This window comes from Eleutherodactylus coqui, chromosome 7 (genome assembly GCF_035609145.1).
Source record: "Eleutherodactylus coqui strain aEleCoq1 chromosome 7, aEleCoq1.hap1, whole genome shotgun sequence".
Taxonomy (NCBI): Eukaryota; Metazoa; Chordata; class Amphibia; order Anura; family Eleutherodactylidae; genus Eleutherodactylus; species Eleutherodactylus coqui.
This window is the reverse complement of record NC_089843.1, coordinates 130,384,682-130,412,046: the sequence shown is the minus strand read 5'-3', so window position 1 is coordinate 130,412,046 and position 27,365 is coordinate 130,384,682. Positions and strand designations below refer to the sequence as shown.

The window sequence follows — 27,365 nt, the reverse complement described above, 5'->3', positions numbered from 1 at the left end:
TTGAGATGGGTCGGTAGTTGGCAGCATCAGTCGCATCCAGAGTCGGCTTCTTTAGCAGTGGGGATATGATGGCGTGTTTGAAAGAAGAGGGAAAGATGCCAGAGGTCAGAGAGAGGTTGAATATAGTGGTGAGATGGGAGATGACCACTGGGGAGAAGGAACGGAGGAGGTTTGAGGGGAGGGGGTCGCTAGCGCAGGTGGTGGGGCGAGCAGAGAAGAGCAATTTGGAGACTTCTTCCTCTGTCGCTGGTCTGAGTACAGACAGTGAGCAGGAGCTAGATGCAGTGCTGACAAGACTAGGGTCAGGGCTAGTCTGGGATTGGGAAGTTATTTCCTGACGGATGTCATCAATTTTCTTTTTGAAGTAAGCAGCCAGCTCTTCGGCACTGAGATCCGTCACCGGGGGCTGTGGTTTAGGGCTGAGAAGGGAGTGAAAAGTATCAAAGAGCCGTTTAGGGTTGTGGGATAGTGAGGAGACTAGAGAGGTGAAATAGACTTGTTTGGCATGGTGGAGGGCGAGGTTGTAGGTTCTGAGCATGAATTTGTAGTGGAGGAAGTCTGCGGACGTTTGCGATTTCCTCCACAGCCGTTCAGCACTTCTAGAGCACCGCCGGATGAAGCGCATTTGAGGCGTGAGCCAGGGTTGCCGTGGTCTACATCGGATGGCTCGGGTCCTGGGGGGCGCCGCTTCATCCAGGGCATGTTTGAGAGCAGTGTTGTAGTGAGCGGCAGCCAGGTTGGGGCAGGTGAGGAGAGAGATGGGGGACAGAGAGGACTGTAGGGATTCAGCAAAGTTCTGGGTGTGAATGGCCTTAAGGTTCCTGTAGGTACTGTAGGTAGGTGGGTCTGGAGAGATGTTAGGGAGCGTGACAGAGAAAGAGAGGAGGTTATGATCTGAGAGCGGGAGAGGGGAGTTAGTGAAGTTGGCAGCAGAGCAGAGCCGGAGGAAGCCCAGATCCAGGGTGTTTCCATCCCTGTGAGTGGGAGAGGCTGTGAGTTGAGAGAGACCAAGGGAGGAGGTGAGCGAAAGAAGCTTAGAGGCAGATGGGGAGATAGGGTCATTGAAACGAACCCATTGAAATCAGTGGATTCTATTCTCTGTGTTTTGTCCACGTATATTTTATGTGCGAAAAACATGCGCAAATACGGTGGCATGAAGAAACCCTAATAATCTGACAAGAAGGTAGTAGACCTCTTAAATTTTATTATGGTAGTGAAGCTGTGGACTGGATCTTTTTTGTTTTATGGAAAAGTGTTAAATAAAAGGACTTTTAGGGTATAGTAACAAATTTAAAAAAAAATGAAGATTTATCAAAACTTATCAAAAAGAAAGTTCTGTTTGTTGCGCATATCAAGTGATGTTCGTCATGTGTTGGGGCTTATTCACATGTGTGTATAATTGTGCTATGTGTTGTCTGTGTATTTCACAGTGAGCACATGGCTCTTCAATAGCCAATGAAATTATTTGTATGCCCTTATTTCACCTGGACCAACGATTCATGTGAAAAAAATTTCTGCATGTCGTGTTAAAGGGAATTTTCAGTTGATACTACTGATGACCTGTCCTCAGGATAGGTCATCAGTAGTTGATCAGCTAGGGTCCAACGACAAGGTTGTACTACCATGTGAGTTGAAGGAATGATAGTCTTGATTTAATGTCTGTGACCCTGCCACTGGGTATGCTTTAGTATGTTTCTGTGACCCCTTTAAGACCAGAGATTTTTCATGTTTTAATTTCATTTTTTCATCCCTGCCCTTCAAGTGCCATAACCTTATTAGTTTTTCATCGACATAACTGTATGAGAACTTACTTTTGCGGCATGAGACCCATCCCGTACACCCTTCGTGACCACATGACGTACATCTACATGATGCAGTCAGGAAGGGGTTAAACTATTGCCTAGAAAGGCTACTCGGAAAGACTTAGTTTAATTTTGAATGATTTGCTTAATGAGATTGGTGCGTCTTTAATTCATCTTCAAATGAGCCGATTCACACAGGATGAATGCTCGTTCATGCGATCATTAATCCACATAGGGAATCATCGCTGATGGTAGCACATTCCCCAATTATACAGGTAGATGTGCAGCTGACGATGCTTTTTTTTGGGGTGCGCAAAAGGTGCAATCAGCCAATGATCGAGCATTTACTTGTTCATCGACTGATCAGTTGCAGCTTTACACGAGGTGAGAGTCAGGCAAGCCAGTGATCATATGAAAGTTTGTGCCTCATTTTCGTCCCGCCTGTAGAAGTACAATACCGTAACAAAAAATCTATTACACATGGAAAGTCGGGGTTCCTTATACTTTGCCCCTTAGGTCTTTGGTGGATATCTTTACTGACATCCTTTTTATTCTGTTTTTTTTAGGAGAATTTATAAAACGGATACGTCAAAAAAACTGAGAAAATACTTTCTGCTTTATGTCCTTTTTAGCATTTAAAACAAGTGTTTTTTCTTGTGCAGCCTGCTAGACATGAGGAGGTTTCTCTGATCCCCATAGGACACTTGTGTAATGGTGGTGCCTCTTCAATTAAGGCTTAGTGGTTAGCACTTGCAATGGTTGGGTTCTAGGTTCAAATCTCTTTAAGGACAACATCAACTTTGAAAAACTCCGGATCAGATTTGAACCTAAAACTCCAGTATTGCAAGACAAAGGTTCTACCAACTGAGCCACCACACTTGTTCTCCAAAGGAGGAGTAGTACAAGAAGAATAAACACAGAACATAAAACCTCCATACAGATGTCAGTGCTAACCACTGAGCCACCCTGCTTGTTTTTCCTTCTTCTCCTTCTTCCTTTTTATCATTCCTCCTCCAGAGGAGAAGGAGAAGAATGTGAGGGAGAGGAGGAACATGGAGATGAGGAGAGGGGGGGAGAGGAAGAAGCTCAGTGGCTCAGTGAGTAGCACTGCTGCCTTGTAATGCTGGTGTTATTTGTTCACATCTGCCTATGGACAACAGCTGCAGGGAGTTTGTATGTTCTTATTGTGTTTATTTTTTTCTCCTCCTCCTGCTCTGGGGAAAGATGATGCAGCATGGTGGCTTGGTTGTTAGCATTGTTGCCTTGCAGTACTGAAGTAATATGTTCAAATCTGACTAAGGGTAACATCTGTATGTAGTTTTTCAAAGTTGAAGTTGTCCTTGGTAAGAAATGAACTGAGGACCCCAGCAATGCAAGACAACAGTGCTAACCACTGAGCCACATTCATTGAAGAGCCACTACTACCACGAAAAAACGGATTGCTTTCCAGTTTCAGCCATCTCCTATTGACTACAATGTAATAAAAACTGGGTCTGTCTATATTTTGTTTTTGTAGCGTGAAACAAAGGCACTGCAGCAGCCTGCACTTCTGTTCCAGTATAAAAACAAAAAAGAAACGGAAAACACAGAGAGTGATTGAAAGCGAGGATCTTCAATTTCAGTACATTTCTCTGGGCTGCAAAAGTAAAACTGTCACTTTCTGCTTTGTTGTTTCCACGACAGAACAGCAAAATGGAAAAGAAAATGCTAGTGTGAAAAGGTCCTTACTTCCTAAATATGCCAGTAGTTTTCTGTATTTATTGGTCTTTTACAGAATTTTTCTAGTTATGAACTTGTAACCCTTTGCAGTCCAATTTTGGATCAGGGTTTGCTAGGGGTTTTTCTCTTACTACTATTATACAATGGCGCCACCTGTTGGCTAGAGTCAGTACTGTGGTATTGGACATGCTGGAGAGGCCCCCGACAACAGAGCGGTCAGTAATATACAGTAAGAATACCCTGCCGGATGTTTTCCGACATCGCAAGCTGTACAGCCTTCAAACAGAATGTCTTTAGACGTCAGGCAGTGCATTGGAAAGGGTTAAATTGTGTGAAAATTTAGTAGGAGTGATTTATCTAATTACAACAGTTTTCTAGCGAATAATCCAAACTCCATATTTAAGAAGCACACCTCCCATAGAAGTTTTTTTTTTTTTTAAGCAAACTGATTAGTAACATTTACTGTAACTTTTGTACATATAAAAGTGGCAGTAGACTCCACAAGATCTAGGTTGGTGTTACTCAGTACCCGCGTACTTTGATCCCGGGGTGGACATATTCTTAAAGACTTTAGGAGACAGTTTCTGTATTACAGGTGTGAATGTGCTTTGGACATAGTGACATTTTTCTATTGTGCTATGGCCATTCTTGCAAAAGTTACAACAGGAAATACAGTCATATTGGTTCCACCTTTTAGAGACTGATAGTAAAATTATCCTTATTTTCAGCATGTCCTATCAATAGTAAAGTGACAATTTTATCATTATCTTAGGCTGTGTTCATACGGGCGATTGTCATTTAAGATGGACAGAACTGGCATGGAAAAAGAACCCCTTCATTTGAAGGGGTTAATTCACACATGCAATTTTTCACTCGGACCGATAGTCTGAGTTTGAAAAAAATCGCGCTCACCTTTATGAATACAGCCTTGGGCCTCTTTCACATGACCATTATTTCGATGCTAAGTAGGCAAGTTAAAAAAACGCGTCTATTAGAACTAATGGTTTCCTATGGATTCCTTTAGACTAATGATTTTTTGACACTCTCCCAAAAAATCGCACTGCAAAATATAGGACATAAACGCATTATTTCAATGCCTGAAATTTCGTTGTGAGCTATCTTGTCCTATCTTTAGACCGCAAAATGCAGGAGGCTCCATAGACTCTTATGGGAGTCTACGAGAGCTGTCCGAAAAAGGGAGGGGGAGGGAGTCTAGCAGCAACACTGCTGACAGCGCTATGTAGGCTTGGAAGAGAGGAGACTATACATACCTCTATTGATGCTTTTACCATCAGTAGGACTCTAAAGAATACATTTTTACTCTCCCGCATGCTGGCCCTGTAAAGTGCCATGAATGCAGACCTACTTGCTAAAGTGCCCTCTGCTCTCCCCACTAGGCTGCTACACTACAGTGAGTGACATCTGTAGCGATCTCCTAGTTGGAGCAGCTCAATGGACAGATAGTAGGCCAGACTTCCTGGCACTTCCCAGAGCCGTACGCAGGAATACAATGTCATTTTCTGAGTTGTACAGATGATTAAAGCATCGATAGAGATGTGTATAATCCCCTGACCCTACGGAGTGCTGTCAGCAGTTTTGCATGGTCAAAACTACTGACACTCTTTTTAAGTAACGGACCTGCAGTGATGGCAAATAGAGATGAGCGAGCATACTCGGTAAGGACAGATACTCGAGCGAGTATCGTCCTTACCGAGTACCTGCCTGCTCGCCCGCAAAGATTCGGGTGCTGGCGTGGGTGAGCGCTGTGTTGCGGGAGTGAGCAGGAGGGAGCGGGTGGGGAGAGAGAGAGAGATCTCCCTCCCATTCCTCTCTGCCGCTCCCCGCCCCCCGCCGGCACCCGAATCTTTGCGGGCGAGCAGGCAGGTACTCAGTAAGGACGATACTCGCTCGAGTATCTGTCCTTACCGCGTACGCTCGCTCATCTCTAATGGCAAACTTCGAGAGGATTATGGCTGGTCTAAAGTATTAGTGCAGTAAAGATCAGATTTTAAAACTAGATAAAATCTTTAGCATAATTCATATTAATGTCTTAATGATTGGGTGTTATTCTGGCCAAATCAATTTTGTTTTAGTGCTTGTCTTTTTGTTACCAAAGTTGCTTGAAAATAACATACAAAAGTATTGAAATTCATTAAAATGATCCTCTATCAGAAATTCTGGAATTGGTACTTGTTTCTAGTACGGATCTTTCAAATGATCTGGAATTCCAACAGGCATGAATCAGAGGAAAGAGCAGAGAAAATCAATTTTGAGACACCGCGTTTCCCCAAAATAAGACCTACCCTGAAAATAAAACCTACCCTGATTTTTCAGGATTTTCGGGTAGGTGTAAAATATAAGCCCTACCTAAAAATAAGCCCTTGCTGCACTACATTAAAAAAGGAATACATTACCCAACAGGCTCATGTCCTGACACTGCTTTCTGGAGCTTTACCGTGCCTCCTGCAGTCCTCGCCCACAGAAGATCCCTTCCTGGTTACGGGATTCATAAATCCCACCTCCAGAAAGCGATAGCTCTCATTGGTTCTCAATCGCCAATCAATGCAGTGGTCGATGAACCAATGTGATGGCTGTGATTGGTTCATCCACTGTTGCATTGATTGGCTGTGCCGCAGTCGAAGAACCAATCAAAGCCGTCACATTATGGAGGCGGGATTTATGAATTGGCTGAGACACAGCATTGATTGGCCAATTCATAAATCCCGCCACCACAGCACGACGGCTGTGATTGTTTCTTCGACCGCTGCTCAGCCAGTCAATGCAGCACTGGAAGAACCAATCATAGCCATCTCATTGGTTCATTGAGAGCTGCATTGATTGGCTGAGTAGCGCTCCAGAACCAATGAGAGCTATCGCTTCCTAGAGGCGGGATTTATTAATCCCGTAACCAGAAAGGGATCTTCTATGGATGAAGGAGGACTGCGGTCACGCGGAAGCCCTAGAAAGCAGTGGCAGGACGTGGACCGATCATGCTTAATAAGTAAAATAAGACCTTCCCTGAAAATAAGACCTAGTGCCTCTTTTGGAGCAAAAATTAATATAAGCCAGGGTCTTATTTTGAGGGAAAACACGGTAGTAGATTTTTTCATAAACAATTTATGTGCAGGCTATCTTCCTGAAGAGTTTCCGCCTTTATATTTTTTATACTTTTGTTTAACCCTCCAGATTAGTAATTCTAAATGAGATCCCATTAATACCAGATTTAATTAATCTTGTGGTATAGTGATTATTACTTCTAAATCTTTGTTGAAATTTTCAATTACCCATGATCTTCAGTTTTGTAAAATGCATAGCTCAACAGAAAACCTAAAAGAGATTAAAACCCCATTGAAGCTTTCTTAATGTGTCTTTATGGCGTGTGCAGTTTATCAGACTTGTCATATGTGTTCTCACTCGGCATGAATCTAGAAAACATTCTATAGACTAGAACTGTGCTTGGTTGTATGACACAGGGAATGTTCTTTGAGTTAGGCCGGCTGGCCACCTCATGTACCTTTGAATTTCTGCAATGTGGATGACTGCGGATGCAACAAAATCCACTACATGTTGCTCTAGCATTAGGGCTCATTCACACGGGTGTAATTTCGGTCCGTATTATGTATGTAGTTTTTACACGTGTAATATGGACATTCGAAAAAAAACATTGGTTACTATTAGGCTAGGTTCACACGGGGAGGAATTGCCACAGACTTCCGCACAGAAATTCCACCAGCAACCTGAAACTTGAGGCTAAGCAGCAAAGTAGACAAGTTGCAAAAATGTCAGCCACACGCTGCAGCCAACCCGCGCTGAAACTGACAAACCGCTTGAAATTCAAAGCCACGGCATGTCAGTTGTATCGCCGTTTCCACTGTGGCCATCTCTCCTCTCTATGGGAAGAGATGGCTGCAGTGGAATGCAGGCAGCGAAGCTGCTTCAAAACCCGCTTTGAACGGTGTGGGTTTTGAAGCTGCTTTTCTGCCGCGGAAATCCGCGGGATTTACACCCCGTGTGAACCCAGCCTTAGTGTATTCTGATATGCGTTTTTCATGAGTGTATTTTACATGTGTGAAAAAAATTACAGCATGTCCTATTTTGGTGCATATCACACAGTGAAATAAGATGCAGCATGTGGGTACAAAAACATATATTTAGCAAATACGCAACAAAACTGCAGGCACACACGCAGCAAAAACGCTGCGTATTTTGCAAACCGAATACGCATATGCCCGTGTGAATGATGTCTAAGGGCGGCTTCACATGGGTCTATGAGCTTTTGCCTGCGACTCAGCTCAACATATTTGTGCTACGAATGACTCTTTTTTTGAGTGCATATCCGCATATTTTACTGTACTTTTTGTATGCTTCCAGGATATGTTTTTTGGCGCACGGGACACAACCACGCCCTGGCTATTTAGCCTACTAAGTTCCAGACGTGTTCTTCTTTTTGCGGAATTTCGCAGCATGCAGCGCATCCTCTTGCACTTTGCACGCACATTTACACACACCCATATACTTCTATGGAGACCTTTGGTGGGCAAATGTGCACAAAAGTAGAGCATGCTGGGTTTTTTTAATGCGTGAAATGCATGCGCAAAAAAAGGGAATGAGAACAACCTGTTGCAATCAATGAGTTCTATTCTCTGCATATTGTGTGCAAATTTTGCACACGCAAATACGCCCATATGAGACTGCACTAGATGTTATGATTTCTTTCCAGGTAGACTTGTTGACTTTATTGTTGCAATCATCAATTGGCTTGCATTGGGGACTTTGGCACGAGATTCGGTCCATGTTCATGGATGTTCCATGTCTTCTAGACTATGAGCTTCATTACAATGTGAGAGATAATACTATGTGGTGTAACTACTTCTGTGTAACATTGCTATCTAGAACAGTTTCTTCTGCGTGGCTGATGAAGCCATTTCTCTGAATGTACTTACTGTCACAAACACATTGTTCTCGGAGAAAACTTTCTTCTTGAGTCCAAGAACGTTGTGTTTCGCTAGGAGTTGGGTTGCAGTTGGTGGAGCGTCATATGTCTCCTAGAAGGAACTCTTCTTTAGTATTTAATACCCCGAATTCGGCAGTAACAATGACACACTGGAATATTTTTGTTGAAGGGGTTAAGGTGATTCAGGAGAGTAAGGCTTGAGAGAATGATGGAGAAACACAGGAGCCAGAGCTGCTGGAACCTCACTCCCCAGATCAACATATGTGGTGACGAATGACAAATTTATTTTTCTACAAAGGCTGTGTATATGTAAAACTGCTGAAGTGCATCAAGATGTCAAGTGCTTTCTGTGACCACCCAGGCTGCTCTGAAGGATAACCAGATGAAAGCATAACTCAAGTACTGGACAGAGCCATGCTGCTCTGTATGGGAAGAGAGGGAATCGGTCACACACTGCACAATCAAGGAGAGTCAGATGCTAATAATTACTTGAAACGTCTAGAATAAGAGATAACCATGACAGAGATACATGGAGTTTGGAGGTCTTCATTATCATTATTTTCACTATTTAGTTTTTATTTTTATTCCATTGTTGTACACCGATTAGCCATAACATTAAAACCACTAATATTGTATGGACATCCTTTGTGCCACCAAAGCAGCTTTGACCTGTTGAAGTTTAGACTCCATAAGACATCTGAAGAGGTCTTCTCGTATCTGGCACCAAGACATTAGCAGCAGATCCTTTAAAGGAAACTTGTCGCCAGCATCTCACCCACAAAAATAACTTCACTGGGGATGAAAAATTAATAATTTCCAATGCCCTCTTTTTTTCCTAATAAGCCCTGTTACCTCCACAATTAGGTTCTAAAGTTAATCTACTTTGCATGCAAATGGACAGAGGAGAGTCATCTGACCGAGAAGAGTCACACTGATTCATGAGCTGCTGAGCTAGCCATGCCCTTCTCTTGGTAGTTTATCCTATTCCCCATTACACAGGAAACCCTATCAATCAAAAGAAGGAGGTGTAGTTAGCTCGGCAGCTCATGCTTCAACATGACTCTTCTTGGCTAGATGACTCTTCTCTGCAGAAATGCATGCTGGGTGGGATAACTTTGGAATCTAATTGCAGAGGTACAAGAACTTATTCGCAAAAGAGACAGCATTAGAAGTGATTGATGTCTTATCCCTTGCTGGTCAGATAAGTTACATTTGTGGGTAAGATGGCGATGACAGATTCCCTTTAAAGGGGTTGTCCCGCGAAACAAAGTTGGGGTATACACTTCTGTATGGCCATATTAATGCACTTTGTAATGTACATTGTGCATTAATTATGAGCCATACAGAAGTTATTCACTTACCTGTTCCGTTGCTAGCGTCCCCGTCTCCATGGTGCCGTCTAATTTTCAGCGTCTAATCGCCCGATTAGACGCGCTTGCGCAGTCCGGTCTTCTCCGTGTTGAATGGGGCTGCTCGTGCTGGAGAGCTGCCCTCGTAGCTCCGCCCCGTCACGTGTGCCGATTCCAGCCAATCAGGAGTCTGGAATCGGCAATGGACCGCACAGAAGACCTGCGGTCCACCGAGGGTGAAGATCCCGGCGGCCATCTTCGCAATGTAAGTAAGAAGTCACCGGAGCACGGGGATTCGGGTAAGTACTATCCGTTTTTTTTTTTCAACACATGCATCGGGTTTGTCTCGCGCTGAACGGGGGGGGGCTATTGGAAAAAAAAAACGTTTCGGCGCGGGACAACCCCTTTAAGTCCTATATGTTATGAGGTGAGGCCTTCAGAATCAGACTTGTATTTCTAGCACATCACACAGATGGTTGATTGCATTTAAATCTGGGGAATTTGGAGGCCAAGTCAACACAACCTGAACTCTTTGTCATGTTTGTTAAACAATTACTGAACAATTTTTGCTGTGTGGCAGGGTGCATTGTCCTGCTGAAAGGGGCCATTGCCATTAGGGAATACAATCACATATCTCTGCCAGCTTACCTTTATACTAGAGATGAGTGAGCACCAAAATGCTCTGGTCCTCTTTATTCGAGTAAAGCTTTTCATAAAATTCGAGAGCTCTATTCAAGTAACGAACCCCATTGACTTCAATGGGAGACTCTAGCATTTTTGTATGGGACCCGCCGATTGCCGATTTTTTTTTTTTTCTTCCTGTGTTCGTTCTCTCTCTCTCTCTCTCCTCCGCCAAGCCAGCCACAAACTACCGTTGACGAGCGCACCATCGCAGTGGGGAGGGGTCAAATCTGACACGTCAGCGGTGGGGAGGGGCCAAAACTGGGGCAGGGTCGAACGCGGCGTGATGCAAGCACCATCGAGTATGCTAATACTCGAATGAGCATCAAGCTCGGAAGAGTACGTTCGCTCAACTCTACTTTATACCTTACCTTTATATAGTGCATCCTGGTACCATCTCCTCCCCAGATAAGCAACACATGAACATCCTGCCATCCACATGATGTAAAAGACAATATGATTCAACAAACCAGGCCACAGTCTTTGTTCCATGGTCCACTTCCGATGCTCACATACCTATAATGGCACTGTAACAATCTGGTTCTGGGTTGGAGCCTCCTTGTTGTAACTAGTACAGATCGGTAGCGTGGCCAGTGTAAGCCAGGGATTGGTATCCGGATAGTATCAGTTGCAGTACAAGAAGAGCAGGCAGGTAGCGTGGTCAGGGTGAAGCCAGGGGTCGCTATCTGGTTAGTATCGGTTGCAGTACAAGAGGAGCAGGCAGATAGCATAGTCAGGGTGAAATCAGGGGTTGGTATCCAGGTAGTATCGGTTACAGTACAAGAGAAGCAGGCAGGTAGCGGAGTTGGGGAAAGCCAAGGGTTGGTACACAGAGCAATTGTTTGGAGATGTAGAAGCAGGATAGGGAGGAGATTGATTACAGTCTGGGAACTCAATGACTAGGCAAGGTGGGGAGATGCTAGCCCAGCTTATATAGGGTATCTAATCAGGAAGCAGGGTGGAGCCAATCACAAAGACAAGAGCAGGAACAAGGAACAGGGACAGGGACAGGGACAGGGGCAAGGTTAGCAAAGAAGCTGAATAACTCAACAGGTAGAGCTGCCACCTAGAACACAGGAGCTCCTGGGTTCGAGCCCTGAAAGGTACCTTTAGTGGTGAATATGGGTACACAACCTCATACTCAGCAATATGGGATATACTGTGTATTGTATATGTCCAGCATTATTTCCTCTTCTTTGGGAACAAATTAGATAGGCTAGCCTTCGATCCATCTGTGCACCTTGGGTTGAAGAAGCCTGATGTATTACTTTCATTTGACACTTTTTCAAGGTCAGAATTATTCAATGCATAGATATAATTCAGAATACCTCATTGATGAACGCAAACTCCAGAATAAGAGGATCTGTGGTGTGTTCCTTCAATGATGTGTCAGATTGACAGAAATCTCTGGTCCAAAGTTGATTACAATGTAATCATTTCACACATTTCCATGACGTATTATGAGATTATTTTCAGATAACTAGCATTTTAGTGCATCATTTCTTGGTCTTCAGTAGTTTGGTGCTCCAGAACTAGTGGTTTGGTAACTGATGAAGGTTCTGGTTGTAGGTGGTTGTTTCATACTGCAGAGTACATGGTCTACTTTGGTGTGTTGTCTGTTGCTTCCTATACCTGCATCAATATCTGTATCAAGAAATCCTGAACATTTATTAATGACTTGTGGGCTGTATAGGCTGTATAGGCCAATAAAATGGAGAAGAATGTTACCGCTTCATTGGTAGTTGGAATAACTGTCTTATATATAACTTTATACATCTGTCTTGCATTCATTTCAGGTTTACTCCAAACAACCGCAGATGAATTCTGCTTCTACCATGGTATGAGGGGCAGTGGTCTGTGCTTTCCAGACTTTCCAAGAAAGCAAGTGCGAGGACCAGCCTCAAACTACTTGGACCAAATGGAGGAGTATGACAAACCGGAAGAGATCAGCAGGTTCATATCGATAACATTTCTTTTATCTTTTTAAAAACACTGACAACTTTTGTGGTTTTGACAGTAAATTAACTTAGTCTGGCCTGATTTTCCACAGCTGTGCCCTCCAGATGTTTTGCTCATCTGCTGTTTATGTGATTGCCTGGGAACAAATGCCTTTTTAATATTTTGGATGCTTGTCATGCTTTCTCAGTTGTTAGTAGAGCACTTCCGACCCACAGCACTCTCCCATTAGTATGTTTAGAGATTTTCTTTTGTAATTAAGTCTCAAATTAATTTAGCCCTTTTCCTTTAAAATAAGAAAACAAAAGAAGCAAGCAATGACCTCTGCAACTATTTTCACCAGATTTTACAATCATGGGTTTACTTAGTAGGTTTGCCAATGCTGTGAGTGTTCCAAAGACATTAGTCAGATACAGGAATAGTATATAGATAGGCATTTGTGATTGCTGATGGTCTTTGACAATTAGTAAATGTTTAATACATTTTAATATATAAATGTTAGCCTGGAGTATGCCAGATGTAGTAAGGCTGCTTTCACATCTGCTCTTGGGGGTTCCGTTTTCCAGCTGCTTTCGGGGAGCAGGAAAGTGGAATCTCCTGGCCGAACGGCTCTGTCTTATGACAGAACAGACCTTATTAACTATAATGGGGTCAGTTCAGTTTTTACTCAGCTGCCCGGCAATATACCGGAAGAAAAATGTATGCAGCACTTTTTCTTCCTGTTTTTTTATGCCGGTTCTGCGACGGAACCACCAGAACAAAGGTTCCAAAGCAGATGTGAAACCACCCTTCAATATAGGATGCACTAAAGATCTATTCTGGCTTGCATTCAGGGTTCTTTTGGGTTTTTTCTCTGACTTTTTGGTTTTTTTGGACAGTCTGCAGCATTATTTTTGCTGTCAAACATACCACAACCCCCCGGCTTAAACTGTAGCAGACCCCATTAAAGTCAGTGAGGACAGCATTTTTTAGCATCCATTGGAAAACCAATCTGGTATAGCTGGTGTGTCTTTTAGTAAACACAAATTTGGCGGCAAAGCTCTCAGCCAAGCTGGGGTCAAAAGGGCAGTTCAGTGTTAATGATTAAAATCCAATGCATTTCATGCGGTGTTTCCATATTTTTGTCCACACCATGTAAGTTCCCATTAGCACAGGTGTTCTTGTTTGACAGGGCTGGCCAATCATCTAATGTGTATAGCAGCAGTCAGATTTCAACTACCCGATCCTTTTGTTTTCATGAGGTGAGCCGCTGCCAGAGAAGTCTGGCAGCAGCTTCCTTCCTTCTCTTAATTCTGAACAGATATACCTTTGGCCGAACCAAGCATGCATGTGTATGGGGGTAGCAGGAACTATTTAAAGTGTTTAAGCAGTCAAAGAGATCTTTCAATTTTTTTTTGTTAATAATAGGCTGTCCATATTAACAAAAAATATAAGCCTACACTCACCCGTTTCAGCTCCCAACAGCTGCAGCCCGGCACCTCCATTCACACTGCCCAGTTTATTCAGCTCTGTAGTCAACTGCTAAGATTTGTGATTGTCTGTAAACAGCCTGAGCAGTGTTAACGGAGGTGTCATGCTAGAGGTGTCGGGAGCCGGAATGGGTGAGAAATGGGCTAGTTTGTTATTTTTTAACCTTGGAGGCCTATTTTTAGCAAACAAGATAACTTGGGAAACCCCTTTAAGAGGTTTTTTAGGAGACAAGATTGTTTACAGTCACTGAAAGCAGAGATCTTGAAAATAGTGAAGAATTGTAACAAAGTTGCGTAAGCCTTGATTATACACTGACATGCCAAAAATCATGGGATAGCAATATGTAAATTGATAATGAAGTGGTGTTACCTCACGTGATGGCTTGGGAACTCCCACATATATATAAGTTGTGAGGTGCTATCTTGTGAGTGAGGTTGAACACTGGCCAGCATGCTCATAGCAAAGAGACGGGAATTATTGGAATTCGAACGAGGCATGATAGCGGGTGCCAGACAGATGGGTCATTCCACTTCTAAAGTTGTGCGAGTATTTAACATTCTTCGATTCCCAGTGTCACATTTTTCCCGGGAATATATCATACAACATGTTGCTACCTACAGTGGACAGCACAGTGGCCACCCACAGGTGCAACAAAGTAAGTTCAGGAGAGCACACAAAGGATGCCCAGGTATGTGTCTACTTTGTGCTCCAAATTATGAAGTAGCATACAAGAGAGAGTTTCTAATCCAATTTTGGATTTGGGGTTTCCTAAAAGGCTTTCTCTTTTTGCTGTTATACAACGGTGCCATCTACTGGCTATTTAGCCAGTTTGTGTGTTGCTATCTAGACGTTAGAGGACTGGCAACATGTAGCATGGCCCAATCAGTCACGGTACCAAATTCTTTCGGGCTTATGGTAGGACTTATGTTTGGCGCAGACCCCTTGATGTCATGGACCCCAGCTGTCAACAAGGAAGTGTGCAGGCTGTTGATTGTTCCATATTGGTGTGTTTTCTCATAGCAGGAGTTGAGTTCATTGGTCCACCTAAACACATCATTGACTGGTGCCTGCTTTGTTTTTCACTGCTTAGTGACCATTGCCAGCCCTTCATGGACTTCATGTACCCCCCCCCCCCCCCCCAATGATGAGATATTCTAGCAGGATAATGCAGCATGCTATCAGGCCCAAGTTGTCCAATATTGATTCAAGGAGCACTCTGGAGAGCTTTTATGAATGGCGTGGCCTGCATGTTCACCTGACATGAGCGCAATTGACCATTTATGGGTTGAGGTGGAGAAATCCATGCGCACTTGAGATCCTACACCTGCAAATACCATGGAACTGTGGGTGGCTATTCAGATGGAATGACTCAACATCCCTCCAGTTGTCTTTTGTCTTCTTTTGGAATTGATGCAATTTCGAGTTGCTGCACTTTGATAGGCCAAAGTGAGTCCTTCATAATATTAGTTCCTGTCCCATGACTTTTGGCATATCAGTGTACAATGATTATATACATATAGATAAAATGTTAAAACTGTTTACAGTTATTCGTGAATATTTTGGATTATATTTATCGGTGGACATATATAAGGGCTTAGTCAAACGGGCGCATCTGGGTGCCGATGCGCCCGTGTTACTACAGGATAAGACAGCCGCACTGCAGGTGTGGACGACTCTCCGCACCACCGTAAGAAAGAACACATGACCGGCTCCATTGCCAGTCATGTGTTCTTTCTTCCGGCGGTGCGGAGAGTCATCCGCACCTGCAGTGCGGCCGCCTTCTTCGTGCAAAAACACGGGCACATCGGCGCCCAGATGCGCCCGTGTGACTCAGCCCTAAGTGTTACTATAGAAGATTTTGTAAATAAATGTACTATAACAGTACCTGTTTCTTGTAGAAAACACAAGCACAATTGCTACTGCATTCAAGAAGTTATGAGAGGCCTGAGGCAGCCAATTGGAGCTATGCATAGTGGAGATGGATCACACCGACTCTTTATCCTTGAAAAGGAAGGTTATGTGAAGATTCTTACCCCCGAAGGAGATTTAGTAAAGGAGCCTTTCTTGGATATACATAAAGTGGTTCAAAGTGGAATTAAGGTAAGACATGATTTGAATACTTTAGTAGTTCTTTAGGTGTAAGCTTTGGCTATTATTCTGGAATGCATATAGTACTGCAAGTACAGTATTTGCAAGTACTTGCCAGTTTCCAGTTCTCACCTATGTATGCCACACTGAATTATTTCTGATATTTGGGTCTCTAGCACACGACAGACCTGTTTGGATGAGGTTGCGCAGAGGTACATGCAGGTCAGAAAAAGTTATATGTCTCTTTATGAAATGAGAAGCATGCAGAAGTGAAGTAGAGACCCATAAGGTACCTTTCACACATGCGGAATATTTCTGCAATAAATATTTTTGCAGTTTGGGGAGCCTCTTTTCATACTTACCTGGTCCCCTGTTTCTGCGTGCACAGCAAGCTTGACTCTTTTCAGAAGATTGTGCGCTCATACTCCCATAGAGATGAATGGAAACATGTACGCACTGAGAAGAGTTCACCTTGCTGTGCATCCACTGACTTTGCTGGGGGACACCACAGGAATAGGGGACCAGGTGAGTAGGAAAAGAGGCTCACTAGACTCCACGTCACCTAAACTATAAGCATCATAAGGCCTCATGTCTACAGGCGGGTTGGATTCCGCACTGAAAGCTCGCAGCGGAATCCAACCCTGCCCACGGCTGAGAATAGTGCTTACCTGTCCGGGTCTTCACTGCGAATATGTGCGGAAGCGCCGGTGCACATGCTTTCCCGCAGAATCCGTGACCTATTCGCAATTCAATTGCGGACGGGCCACGGATCGGACGGCTTCGATTGACTCCAATGGAAACCGTCCGTGCAGAAACTGCAGCAGAATGGAGCATGCTGCGATTTGCTTTCCAGACCAAATGGTCCACTAAACAAATCTGCATGCTTTAATTCAGCTGCAGACGCCCATGTCTTCCTATTGGCGGCTTGAACTGTGGATTCTGCAGTTCAAATTTGCCCGTGGTCATTAGGCCTAACTTAGTTGTGATGTTTATAGTTGGTGACAGGTTTCCTTTAAGTCCTAGTTAGAAAGCCATTTCTGGCTTGGGGATGCTGTAATACCATGGCGAAATCCATTGTCTATCAGTACCAATGAAAAATGATTTGAGACCCTTTTTTAGGAGTGGTCTACTAGGACACAGTAACAGCTCATTCGAAAGGTCACACGATGCAGTCAGTGTTCATTAAACAATACAAAAGAGACTGAGCAGAAATGGAACCTATGTCTGCCTAAAACCAGTGTTCTAAGTAACATAAAAAACCATCTAGATGATCCCCAAGTTTTTAAACTTTTTTATGGACAGATAAGCAGATGATCTTTTTTCCACTCACGTTAGGACATGCTAACAGTCCGTGGGTGATGGTGAAAATGTGATAGTGGTGGAGTGCTTTTCTGCATGAGAACCTGGCCAAGTAGTACCAGTAATAAGGGAATGTGGACTGCACTAGAAAATTATCTTTCTAGAATCTGAAGCGGTATTGAGTTATGTGTCAAAAAATCAATTGGATAGAACGATTCACAGATCTGACTCGAACCAGAACCTAAAATAGTTGTTGACATGAAATGCGCAGTTCATTCATGAAAGCCTACTGATGCGTTGCACTTGGCTGCATCCTACAAAAAAGACTGGACTGAATTTCATAATTGAAATCAAATTCTAGGAAGCATTTGGATGGAAGTATTGTATTTTTTCTAAAAATGATCATACCATTAACCTTCAGGTGCAGCTATTTTTTGAGACTGGATGCTTGAGCAAGGTGTTATTCCTAAATACCAGTTACTTGGAATAGGAGGGTGCTTATTAAAGGGAACCAGTCATCAGGTTTTACCCCTCTACAGAGTTATCAGTACGCTCTAGAACAGGTAGACACCTTTCTAAATGTTTGCCTGTTTGTCTCCAGTAAGTAAGTGTCCGCTGGGCGTATGCCTAGCTCAGATATTTCCACCATTTTCAGCACTAATGCAGCCCATGTTTCGCGGATTGATGTAGATAATGTCTTCTGCGTCATCTACAGGCTTCTACAAGTCTCACTGTACACCGGTGCATGCACATTGAGAAACGTTCTGTATATGAGTATATTGTGAGAGAACTCTTTACTGCTATTAGACTGCAAAATCTAAAGTTACAGAAATGTTGGGTACAACTGGATCATTAAATGTTGCATATACGGGTCTAGGCTATATAATATCTTAATTTACTGATGTTTCTAATTGATGGAGCTTTGACAATCTCTCACTTCATATCATAAGAAATGGGTGTTTGTCACCATTAAAATCTAATTAGCTTGGATGGTTATATCTTTAATAAGGTATACAGATCCTAAGAAGATAATTAAAAAATTGCATCTTAGGCCTCCAACACACTAGCCATGTGTCTGGTTTCACCCGAGGGGCTCGGGCGCAACTTGCATTGGACACCACACAGACACCTTTGCATGTGCTGTTTAATGTATGGACTGCCTGCACATTGACATGCATTTGCATAGCCTAATTCTTGTCCGTGATATTGACAAGAATAGGACATGTGATGAGTTTTTGTCACATGGACCATCCCATCAGTTAGCATTAAAAAAACATCAGTGTGTATATACTCATAGGCCCAAATATGCTAGCGTGTCATAAGGGATTTACATTTGAAGGCTGGTCTCACAGTTGAATTGCGGATTCTGCACTTGCCGCACTCTCATGCATTAAAAGGCATGTACTTTTGATTTTTTCTTCATACTCGCGGAAGAAAGACCGCAGCATGCTCTATTTTACCAGATTCCACGCGGACAGCCTCCATTGATGCCAATGGAGGAGTCTAGCCATAAGCTCATATGCTTAACATTGCGTATGGGCTGTGAGTACCTGCGTCAAATACAACCCGTGCGGGAAATACAGAAAAAACAAACACCCTCTACTTCACATCACTGCAAGACTCCGCAGTCATCTGCAATACACGTTAGTGCCTTACGCAGAGTCACCAGCCGGGCTTACAGCCAGAATCCGCTGTGGGTCTCCTCCATGCGGAATCCAACCCGATGGTGTGAGCCCAGCCCTAAGGGAAGGGAGGGTTAAACGAAATCTCACACAGGTAGAAATTTTCATTAAATAGACTCACATTATTGTAATACTGATAAGTGACAATACCTTGAAGGTCTTAGGACAAACAATTTGCATTTTGCCAGATTACTGGAAATTCGGTGCCTCTGGAAGTTCATTGGTCCGTAGACTTTCTCAAGTGCTTTCGCAGCAGAATGACTGGCCATCATTGCTACTGTGGTCCTGGACTTTATGCTTTAGCTACAAGTGGAGATTTTCTACTTGTCCAACAATAAGACTTTTGCGTCAACTTCTAGATCCTCAGAAGTTTTGAACAATCCAGTCCCGGAATGATTTGATATAAAAGGGGCTTCCAGGCTGTGAAATGAAATGTATTGTTATAAACTAAGTGCTTCCAAGAAAGGTTAAACTCACTTGCTACCTTGTGGGAGAATCTGGCTACACTGTAACTCAGCGAGGTGGTATTAGCTTTCTTGCAGCCATTGACTTTAATGTTTGCCAAAATATTTCCACTTCACTATCTTATTCAAGTCACTCTATCTTAATGTGTATTTCAAGGATGTGATTATTTCACATAGCTTGATGCTATGTGGCACGTTTCTCTGCCAAACAGATTGCCTACATATGTTTTTCATTATGTGGTTTCGAGAATACAAGTGGAATAATTATTTCTTTTCCAGCAAGGTGCTATTTAGCAAGTGTTTAAAAAAGTTGTAACAATAACAGCAAACCGCATTAAACCGAATAATGCAGAATAGTGGAATCATCTGATGTCTATTTACTTCATCAAAATTAACCTTAACTTTCTCAGTAATCGTCTGGTTTACAAATAATGTACACATGTCGATTGGAATGCTTGTTTTTACTTTGTCCTTCATAATGAAGTCTTAGTTAAAGTTGAACACCGGGACCTCCCATGCCTTACACAAGCTCAATTGCCTTAAAGGAGTTTTCTGGGACATGCTAAAAAAATCATACAGGCTTAAGAATTCAGAAAAATAGAATGCTCTCCTATCCCGGTGGCTCCTTGTCCAGCGCTGCAGCCCCGGTGCCAGCCGCATGGAACCGCCAGAAGCGACAGATGGCCATTCAATGTGCACGTGACTGCTCAGCCACTCACAGACTTTAGCTGGGATTTTTTTTCATGGCCGCGATGGTGTTCAGTCCCCAGCTCCAGTCTCTGTTTACAGCTGCGATCCTGCCTGGTTTACGGAACATCAGGGGCTACAGCCAATAACCAAGCTTGTTGATCGATCGATGAGCTCTGTTATTGGCTGCACCCCCTGTAACGTCCTGCAACCCGTATGGGACTGCAGCTGTAAACAGAGACCACAGCGGGAGACGGGAGTGGTGAATATATCCTTATTTGTTATGTTACTCCATGGTGAAGGGGTTGTACCAAGATATACAACTCTGACAACCCCTTTATTGATATTGGCTGTTTGAGGTCATTGTGCTGCAGAATAAATTTGGAGTCAATCAGATGCATTGAAATTTAGTGTTAAATTAGTGGAAAGTAGTAACTTTACATTTTAAGGCTGCAACTACAGATTGCTTTAAGAATATTTTACTTGCGAATAGATAGATAGATAGATAGATAGATAGATAGATAGATAGATAGATAGATAGATAGATAGATAGATAGATAGATAGATAGATATGAGATAGATAGATATGAGATAGATAGATAGATAGATAGATAGATATGATATAGATAGATACATAGATATGAGACGGATGGATATGATATAGATAGATACATAGATAGATAGTTATGAGATAGATAGATAGATAGATAGATAGATAGATAGATAAATAGATAGATAGATATGAGATAGATAGATATGAGACAGATGGATATGATATAGATAGATAGATAGATAGATAGATAGATAGATAGATAGATAGATATGAGATAGATAGATAGATAGATATGAGATTGATGGATAGATAGATAGATAGATAGATAGATATGAGATAGATAGATAGATAGGAGATAGACAGATAGACAGATAGATAGATAGATAGATAGATAGATAGATAGATAGATAGACATGAGATAGATAGATATAAGTTAGATAGACATGAGATAGATAGACATGAGATAGATAGATATGAGACAGACATATATGAGATAGATAGATAGATAGATAGATAGATAGATAGATAGATAGATAGATAGATAGATAGATTGATAGATAGATAGACAGACAGACAGACAGACAGACAGATAGACAGACAGATAGATAGATGCTTTAGAGCCGGACTACATGGCTGACTTTCTTCGGAACAATAAATCCTGTATAGCAGCATTGCAGTACATATGATTTGTTAATTATAATTATCATTTTTTGTTACATTTTCCAAAGGTGATACTTGGAATACAAAAATCACAATAAATGATTTTGTATTTTGTTACCTTTTACTATTATTGTCTTTTTTAAATGAATGGTCTTTTATTACTGCTTGAATTTCATTGGGTTTTTCACTACTATGTACTTTGGAAGAAGTTTGCAGAGAAGACACGCTGTCTCATAAAATAACACCTTGGCCATTTTAATTAGCACACTGTTAAAATCGTATTTGTAATACGGTAATTAAACAGAGCAGATCATGTTAGTTTTATAGTTGTACACACCCATGTACTGACAAAATTACTGCTTTTCAATGCAGTCTACTGCATTTTATTTTGGCTCATCCACACAAGTATTACATTCATGTCTGAATCACACTTACATCAACAATTATTAACACAGATACTTCAAGCAAAGAAGAGCAATGATGGTGAACATCTAAATTTGCTGGGAAAGTGGGGGGGGGGGGGGCATGGTCAGACAAAAATGACCGCTGCAGGGGAAGTGTAGTAATACATGGCAGCCATTCAGATGATGTAATACATGGATATCTCCAATCCACCAGAGCAGCTCTACATGATTTTGCCGGGAGAAGCCATTGTCATCCAGACATGCATTACATGACCATTCTATTGATGTAATACAAGCATGGCTTGAGTGTGCCAGAATGGGAGCTACTCATACAGAGCAGCTGTTTATTCTGGTTCAAAGAGGGGGTCCTGAGGTCTTCGCTGTCCACATGCCCTAATAGAATATATGGATAGTAGTTGTCTTGTATGGAATAACTTCATCCATGTAAAGCCATAATAAAGGCATGTAGGAGAAAGGTCTTTAAAAACACGTTGGGTGAATAAAGAGTCAAGTATGTATGTGTGAGAAAATTGTAAAATCTCATGAAAGTTCATATTTACATTGTTCTGCGACTATGACAATTATCAGCAGTGGCTATATGCATAAACATTTAAAATTAAAGACAATCTGAACTGAAAAAAGAAGTGTTCTAATCTCATAGTAACATAGTATGTAAGGCCGAAAAAAGACATATGTACATCCAGTTCAGCCTATTACCACCCCCACCCCCAATGTTGATCCAGAGGAAGGCAAGAAACCCCAATGAAGTAGAAACCAATTTATGGGGGAAAATTTCTTCTCGACTCCAATTTTGTTAATCAGAATAATCCCATTTAGACACAACGATTCTCGCTCAAAATTCGCTCAAAGCCATCATTTGAGTGATAACCGTTGCGTCTAAATGCATGGACATCGTGCAGTTTTCATGCACAATTCGTTCCTCGCTCAATTCTAGTTTTCTAGAATTGAGCAATGAACTCTTATCAGCGGTGCAGACTGTAATCACAGTCGGCAGCACTGATAAGATTCTTTCAGCTCATGTTCCGCTGGTGGTTCACAGTGGGACATGAGCTGTAAGGGCGGGGGAACAATGCAGCTGTTTGCTTATGCAAAACAGCTGTATTGTTCTCGTAGTGATCACGGCAGTGTCTCGCTCTGCCTGCATAGCTCTTTAGTAGCTAATTAGCTACTATAGACTATGCAAAGATGATTGCTTAAAACTGTCACTCAAACTGTCATCTGAGCGATCATCTGTCAGTGTAAATGAGGTCTAAGTTGATGGTCTCTTGAATACCTTTCAAGCAGGACAGAATTGTCGACAGGACGCAATGCAGATGCGGATTTTGTTGCATTTTAACTGCGGAACAACAATTCCGCATGATGTTCTTAATTCTGCAGCAGAAAGCATTTCCATTGCGGAATTGAATCTTGCAGTTTTGATGTAAAGACGCACAGATTTTAACAGGTGCGGAATTCAAGCCCCATGGGGATAACATTGTGACGCAGAAATGTCCATGTGGACTAATTCCGTCCCGCGTGAAAGGTCCCATGGTTGCTCCTGTGATCATTCAGTCTTAGCTTTGAAAACTCTGGGAAGGGGAAGGGGTACAAGAATGATACATGACACATCGTTTATGTGCTTCCAGCTGGACAGTGAGTGAACTCCAACATTTCTTCTAGCTCTTAGTGACAGTTGTCTACTAGGCAATGCCTGCATGGTGATGTATTCAATCTGTCAGCAGACTCTACCATTAAGCTTTATGGGTCTTAGCAGACTTGTTTATGATCCCTTGCCAGAATATTTTCATTTGGCTGCAACTATAGTCGTTTCATTCCTCATGGGCAGCTTTGAACTGTTTGGGCAACTCCCATCTGTGCTGTGAATATATTTTGTTCCTGAGATCATGTAATATTAAATATTATTTCACATTTCTTAAAGAAGTCAGTAGGGTTTATTTGTAGACATGTAATAGAACAAGATGAATGCTGTTTCAGGATAGCATGCCTCTGCTTAGGAGCAAATACACCTGTTACAAATAAGTGAACGTGGTAAATTGAGGGGCAAAAGCCTTTTGCTGTGGTGGAGTGAGTGATATTGGTCCAAAAACATCATAAAGATTTTTTAGAAGTTTTTTTCAGCTTAAACATCTTTCCTTTCATTGCTCTTCTTATTCTATAGTTAAGAATCTGATGTGATGTGAATCATCAAAGTTACTTCGTGCTTGTGTTAGGACGGTCCCACGCACAGTGTTTTTCAGAAAAACACCACATTTTCCTTTTCTTGATCAGAACGCAGCAGCTACCCCGTTTCCCTCAAAATAAGCCCTACCCAGATTTTCAGGTAAGCTTGAAATATAGCGTCTACCCCCAAAATAAGCCCTAGCTGCAATACAATAAAAAAAGGAATACATTACCTTGCAGGCTCAGTTCAGGTCCCACTCACTGCTCTACGGAGCTCCAACGTGCTTCTTGGAGTCCTGAATCACCCACAGAAGATCACTTCCTGGTTACAGGATTCATAAATCCCACCTCCAGCTTCTGATTGATTCTTGAGTGAAACTTAGCCACTAAATGCAGTGCTCGATGGACCAATGCGATGGCTGTGATTGGTTCATCGAGAGCTGCATTGATTGTTGAGGTGAGATTTATGAATTGGCCAATCAATGCTGCTGCTCAGCCCATCAGAGCTCCAGGGAGCAGTGGGAGGGACCTGGACTGAGCCTGCTAGGTTAATATACTAAGCCTGGACTGCACAATTGTTTCTGGATGGTATTCTGGTCTTGATCCAGACCAAACCGGGCTTTGCACCTTGCCTCATCAAATAGGCGTATATCCACCAAGAGACTTGTGTGGTCTCCAACTGCTGCTGTGTACACCATTTTTTCTTCAGGTTAATATACTAAGACACCCCCTGAAAATAAGACCTAGCGCTTCTTTGGGGGCAAAAATTAATATAAGACAGGGTCTTATTTTTGATGAAATACAGTAGATGTTACTGTAAAGTCTATAGTGAACTAAAAAATGCATTTTTTGTTTGAGGTGTTTTGGCCTTTTTAGCATTTTTTTTGGATCAATGGTATTTTTTTTCCAAAACATAACATTTTCAGTGTATGGTGTTTTTTTTCCTGCTGTTTTGCTCATAGGCTTCTCTATAGGAATTGAAAAAACGTCAGGAGAAATACATGTACAAACTAACACTAAATAAAAAAATACACCAGAATCATTGCTATAGATCAAAAGAAAAAAAAATGGATGTTACATATAAAAAAAAGCTGTCACTTTCAAGTGCAATTCTTTTCAATACCAGAGAATGGCAAGTTCCCCTACGCTTTCAGTAATTAAAAAAAAGCACTACCATGACACAATTAATTTCTACAGCTCCTAACATTGCTGTTTCTAGGAGAAAAAAAAGGAAAAAAAATTTTTCCCTAATTCTGAACAACCTCTTTAAAGTGACCTCCAGTCTTGAAGAAACAAAGATGACCATACCACTTTTCTGACTACCTGATATACACTTCCCATTAGTATGCATTGGTAGTCAAAGCAATGTGTAGTGTCTTAAGGCCCATTTAGACACAAGGATTATCGCTAGAGGTGAGTGAACATACTCTGCCGAGCTTGATGCTCACTCGAGTATTAGCGCACTCGATGGTGCTCGTTACTCGAACGAGCACAAAGCCGTGTTCAACCCCGCCCCAGTTTTTGGCTCCTCCCCATTGTGACGTGCCTGTTTTGGCCCTTCCCCACCGCGACACAGTGCGCGTCATTGGCAAATTTTTTGTCTGGGGGAGAGAGAGAGAGAGAGAGTTAGACACGAACCTAGGAGGAAAAAAAAGCTCGGCACCCAGCGTCCCACATACAAAAATGTTCGAGTCTCCCATTGTAGTCAATGGGGTTCATTACTCGAGTAGAGCTCTCGAATTATACGAAAAGCTCGACTCGAATAACGCGGACCCGAGCATTTGGGTGCTCGCTAATCTCTAATAATCGCTTAAAATTCACTCAAAAGCGATCTTTTGAGCGATAATCGTTGTGTCTAAATGCGCTGTCATCGTGCATTGTTCGTGCACTATCCGTTCATCGCTGATTTCTAGCAAGCTAGAAATCAGCGATGGCTGTTATCAGCGCCGCACGCTGATTTTCTTAGCGGGTGGCGCTGATAGCATTCTTACAGCTGGTATCCCGCTGGAACTTCTAAGCAGGATACCAGCTGAAAGCTCCAAGAACAATGCAGCTGTTAGATTATTAATGATACATACTAATGTACAGTGTACATCTAATAGTCACAGTAGCATCTTTGTTTCTTCAGGACTGGAGAGTCACCTTAAGTTTACTTTATATAAGCAATCAATCTTCTAGCAAAGTATTATTGACAGCTGTTATAGGCAGATGCATCTCTTAATTTTGCATGATTCCATGACATTAGCTTTGATGGCTTTTAGTTTTCTGTTTTGGACTTGTACTCCCTTGATCAGGAGCTCGCTGCAGCATTGGCCATTTTTTTCTGTTAAATATTCCATTGGATATCATTTGTACTACACCAGATGTTACACTACTTTTTGTAATCTAGGGAAACAGTGCACTGTACCGCAGATAGATTGGTTTGTCAGGAGTTGTTCACAGTACATGCATGAGTTCATCTTGTAATTGGATATCCTTCTCAAGTGTTATTTGTGGAAGTCCTAATGAGTATGACAAGAGTAGAGGCACAGAGAGCCTGAAAGGCCAGCATTTTTGTGGGGGAGCACCTTTCACCTTCCTTACTAGCCAAGAATGCTGTTCGTTGAGCCTTAGGAAATTCACTCTCTCTTGGTTTTGTTCCTATTATCTAAGATTTCAGAATCTGGGAAAAAAAGATAATACTTCATTGGTTTACATACACATGTGTACATTTCAATGTTCTCTGTTTCCTTGAGAGGAATCCCAAGGAGCCAATTAACCTAACGTGTTCCCAAACAATTCTCTGTTTGGAAAGAATAATTTTCAGTGTGGGTGTTCCTTGAAATTGTATGCCTCATACCCTGTTATTACTGAAATGTGTGCAGTGCTCTACAGAGTGCCAGCTACATTCTCATGCACTGTATAGATTATGGCAATATCCCACACACAGTGCAAGATAATCCCTGTTTTGATTTTGTTAGGCGTACAAATCCTTTTTGAACGTTTAGTAATTTAAAAAATGTAGAAATCCCATCTGTATCTAGAACGACGATGTGTAAACAGAAATTGCTTCATTTAAATGTTTTAATTAGTGAATTATTTGATTAAAAACAGTAGTGTGACATGTTTAAGGAGTTTTTGTAGGGAGAAATCAATGCTGGTTTTCTTCTACATAACCCCATACTGAAATGGTTTTCATTACTTGCTAGGCTTGTCCATTTAAACACTATAAATCTAAGGCTGTACTAATTGTCTTTGTAATAGCATGGGGTTTAATTATCCAGCATGAGCCGCTGTGATCAGTACGGCACATCTTTACACTGTGTGGTCTAAGTTTACACTGTCTAAGTATTACATAGGCTTAAAGCACTTTTACATAGTACAACTGTTGGGCGCATTGATTTGAAGGAATGCTGCCTTCCAATAGGTGGCGCTGC

The 27,365-nt window shown here is 42.1% G+C and overlaps 1 protein-coding gene across 1 annotated transcript in view; it reads left to right on the top strand.

Annotated features, from left to right (window-relative positions):
• Window positions 1-27,365, top strand: part of HHIP (hedgehog interacting protein) — a 107,609-nt gene that overhangs the window by 15,105 nt on the left and 65,139 nt on the right. Inside the window, exons 3-4 of the mRNA XM_066573692.1 lie at window positions 12,302-12,458; window positions 15,830-16,031. Coding sequence (XP_066429789.1) covers window positions 12,302-12,458; window positions 15,830-16,031 — 359 coding nt within the window. The remainder of the gene's footprint in view (window positions 1-12,301; window positions 12,459-15,829; window positions 16,032-27,365) is intronic.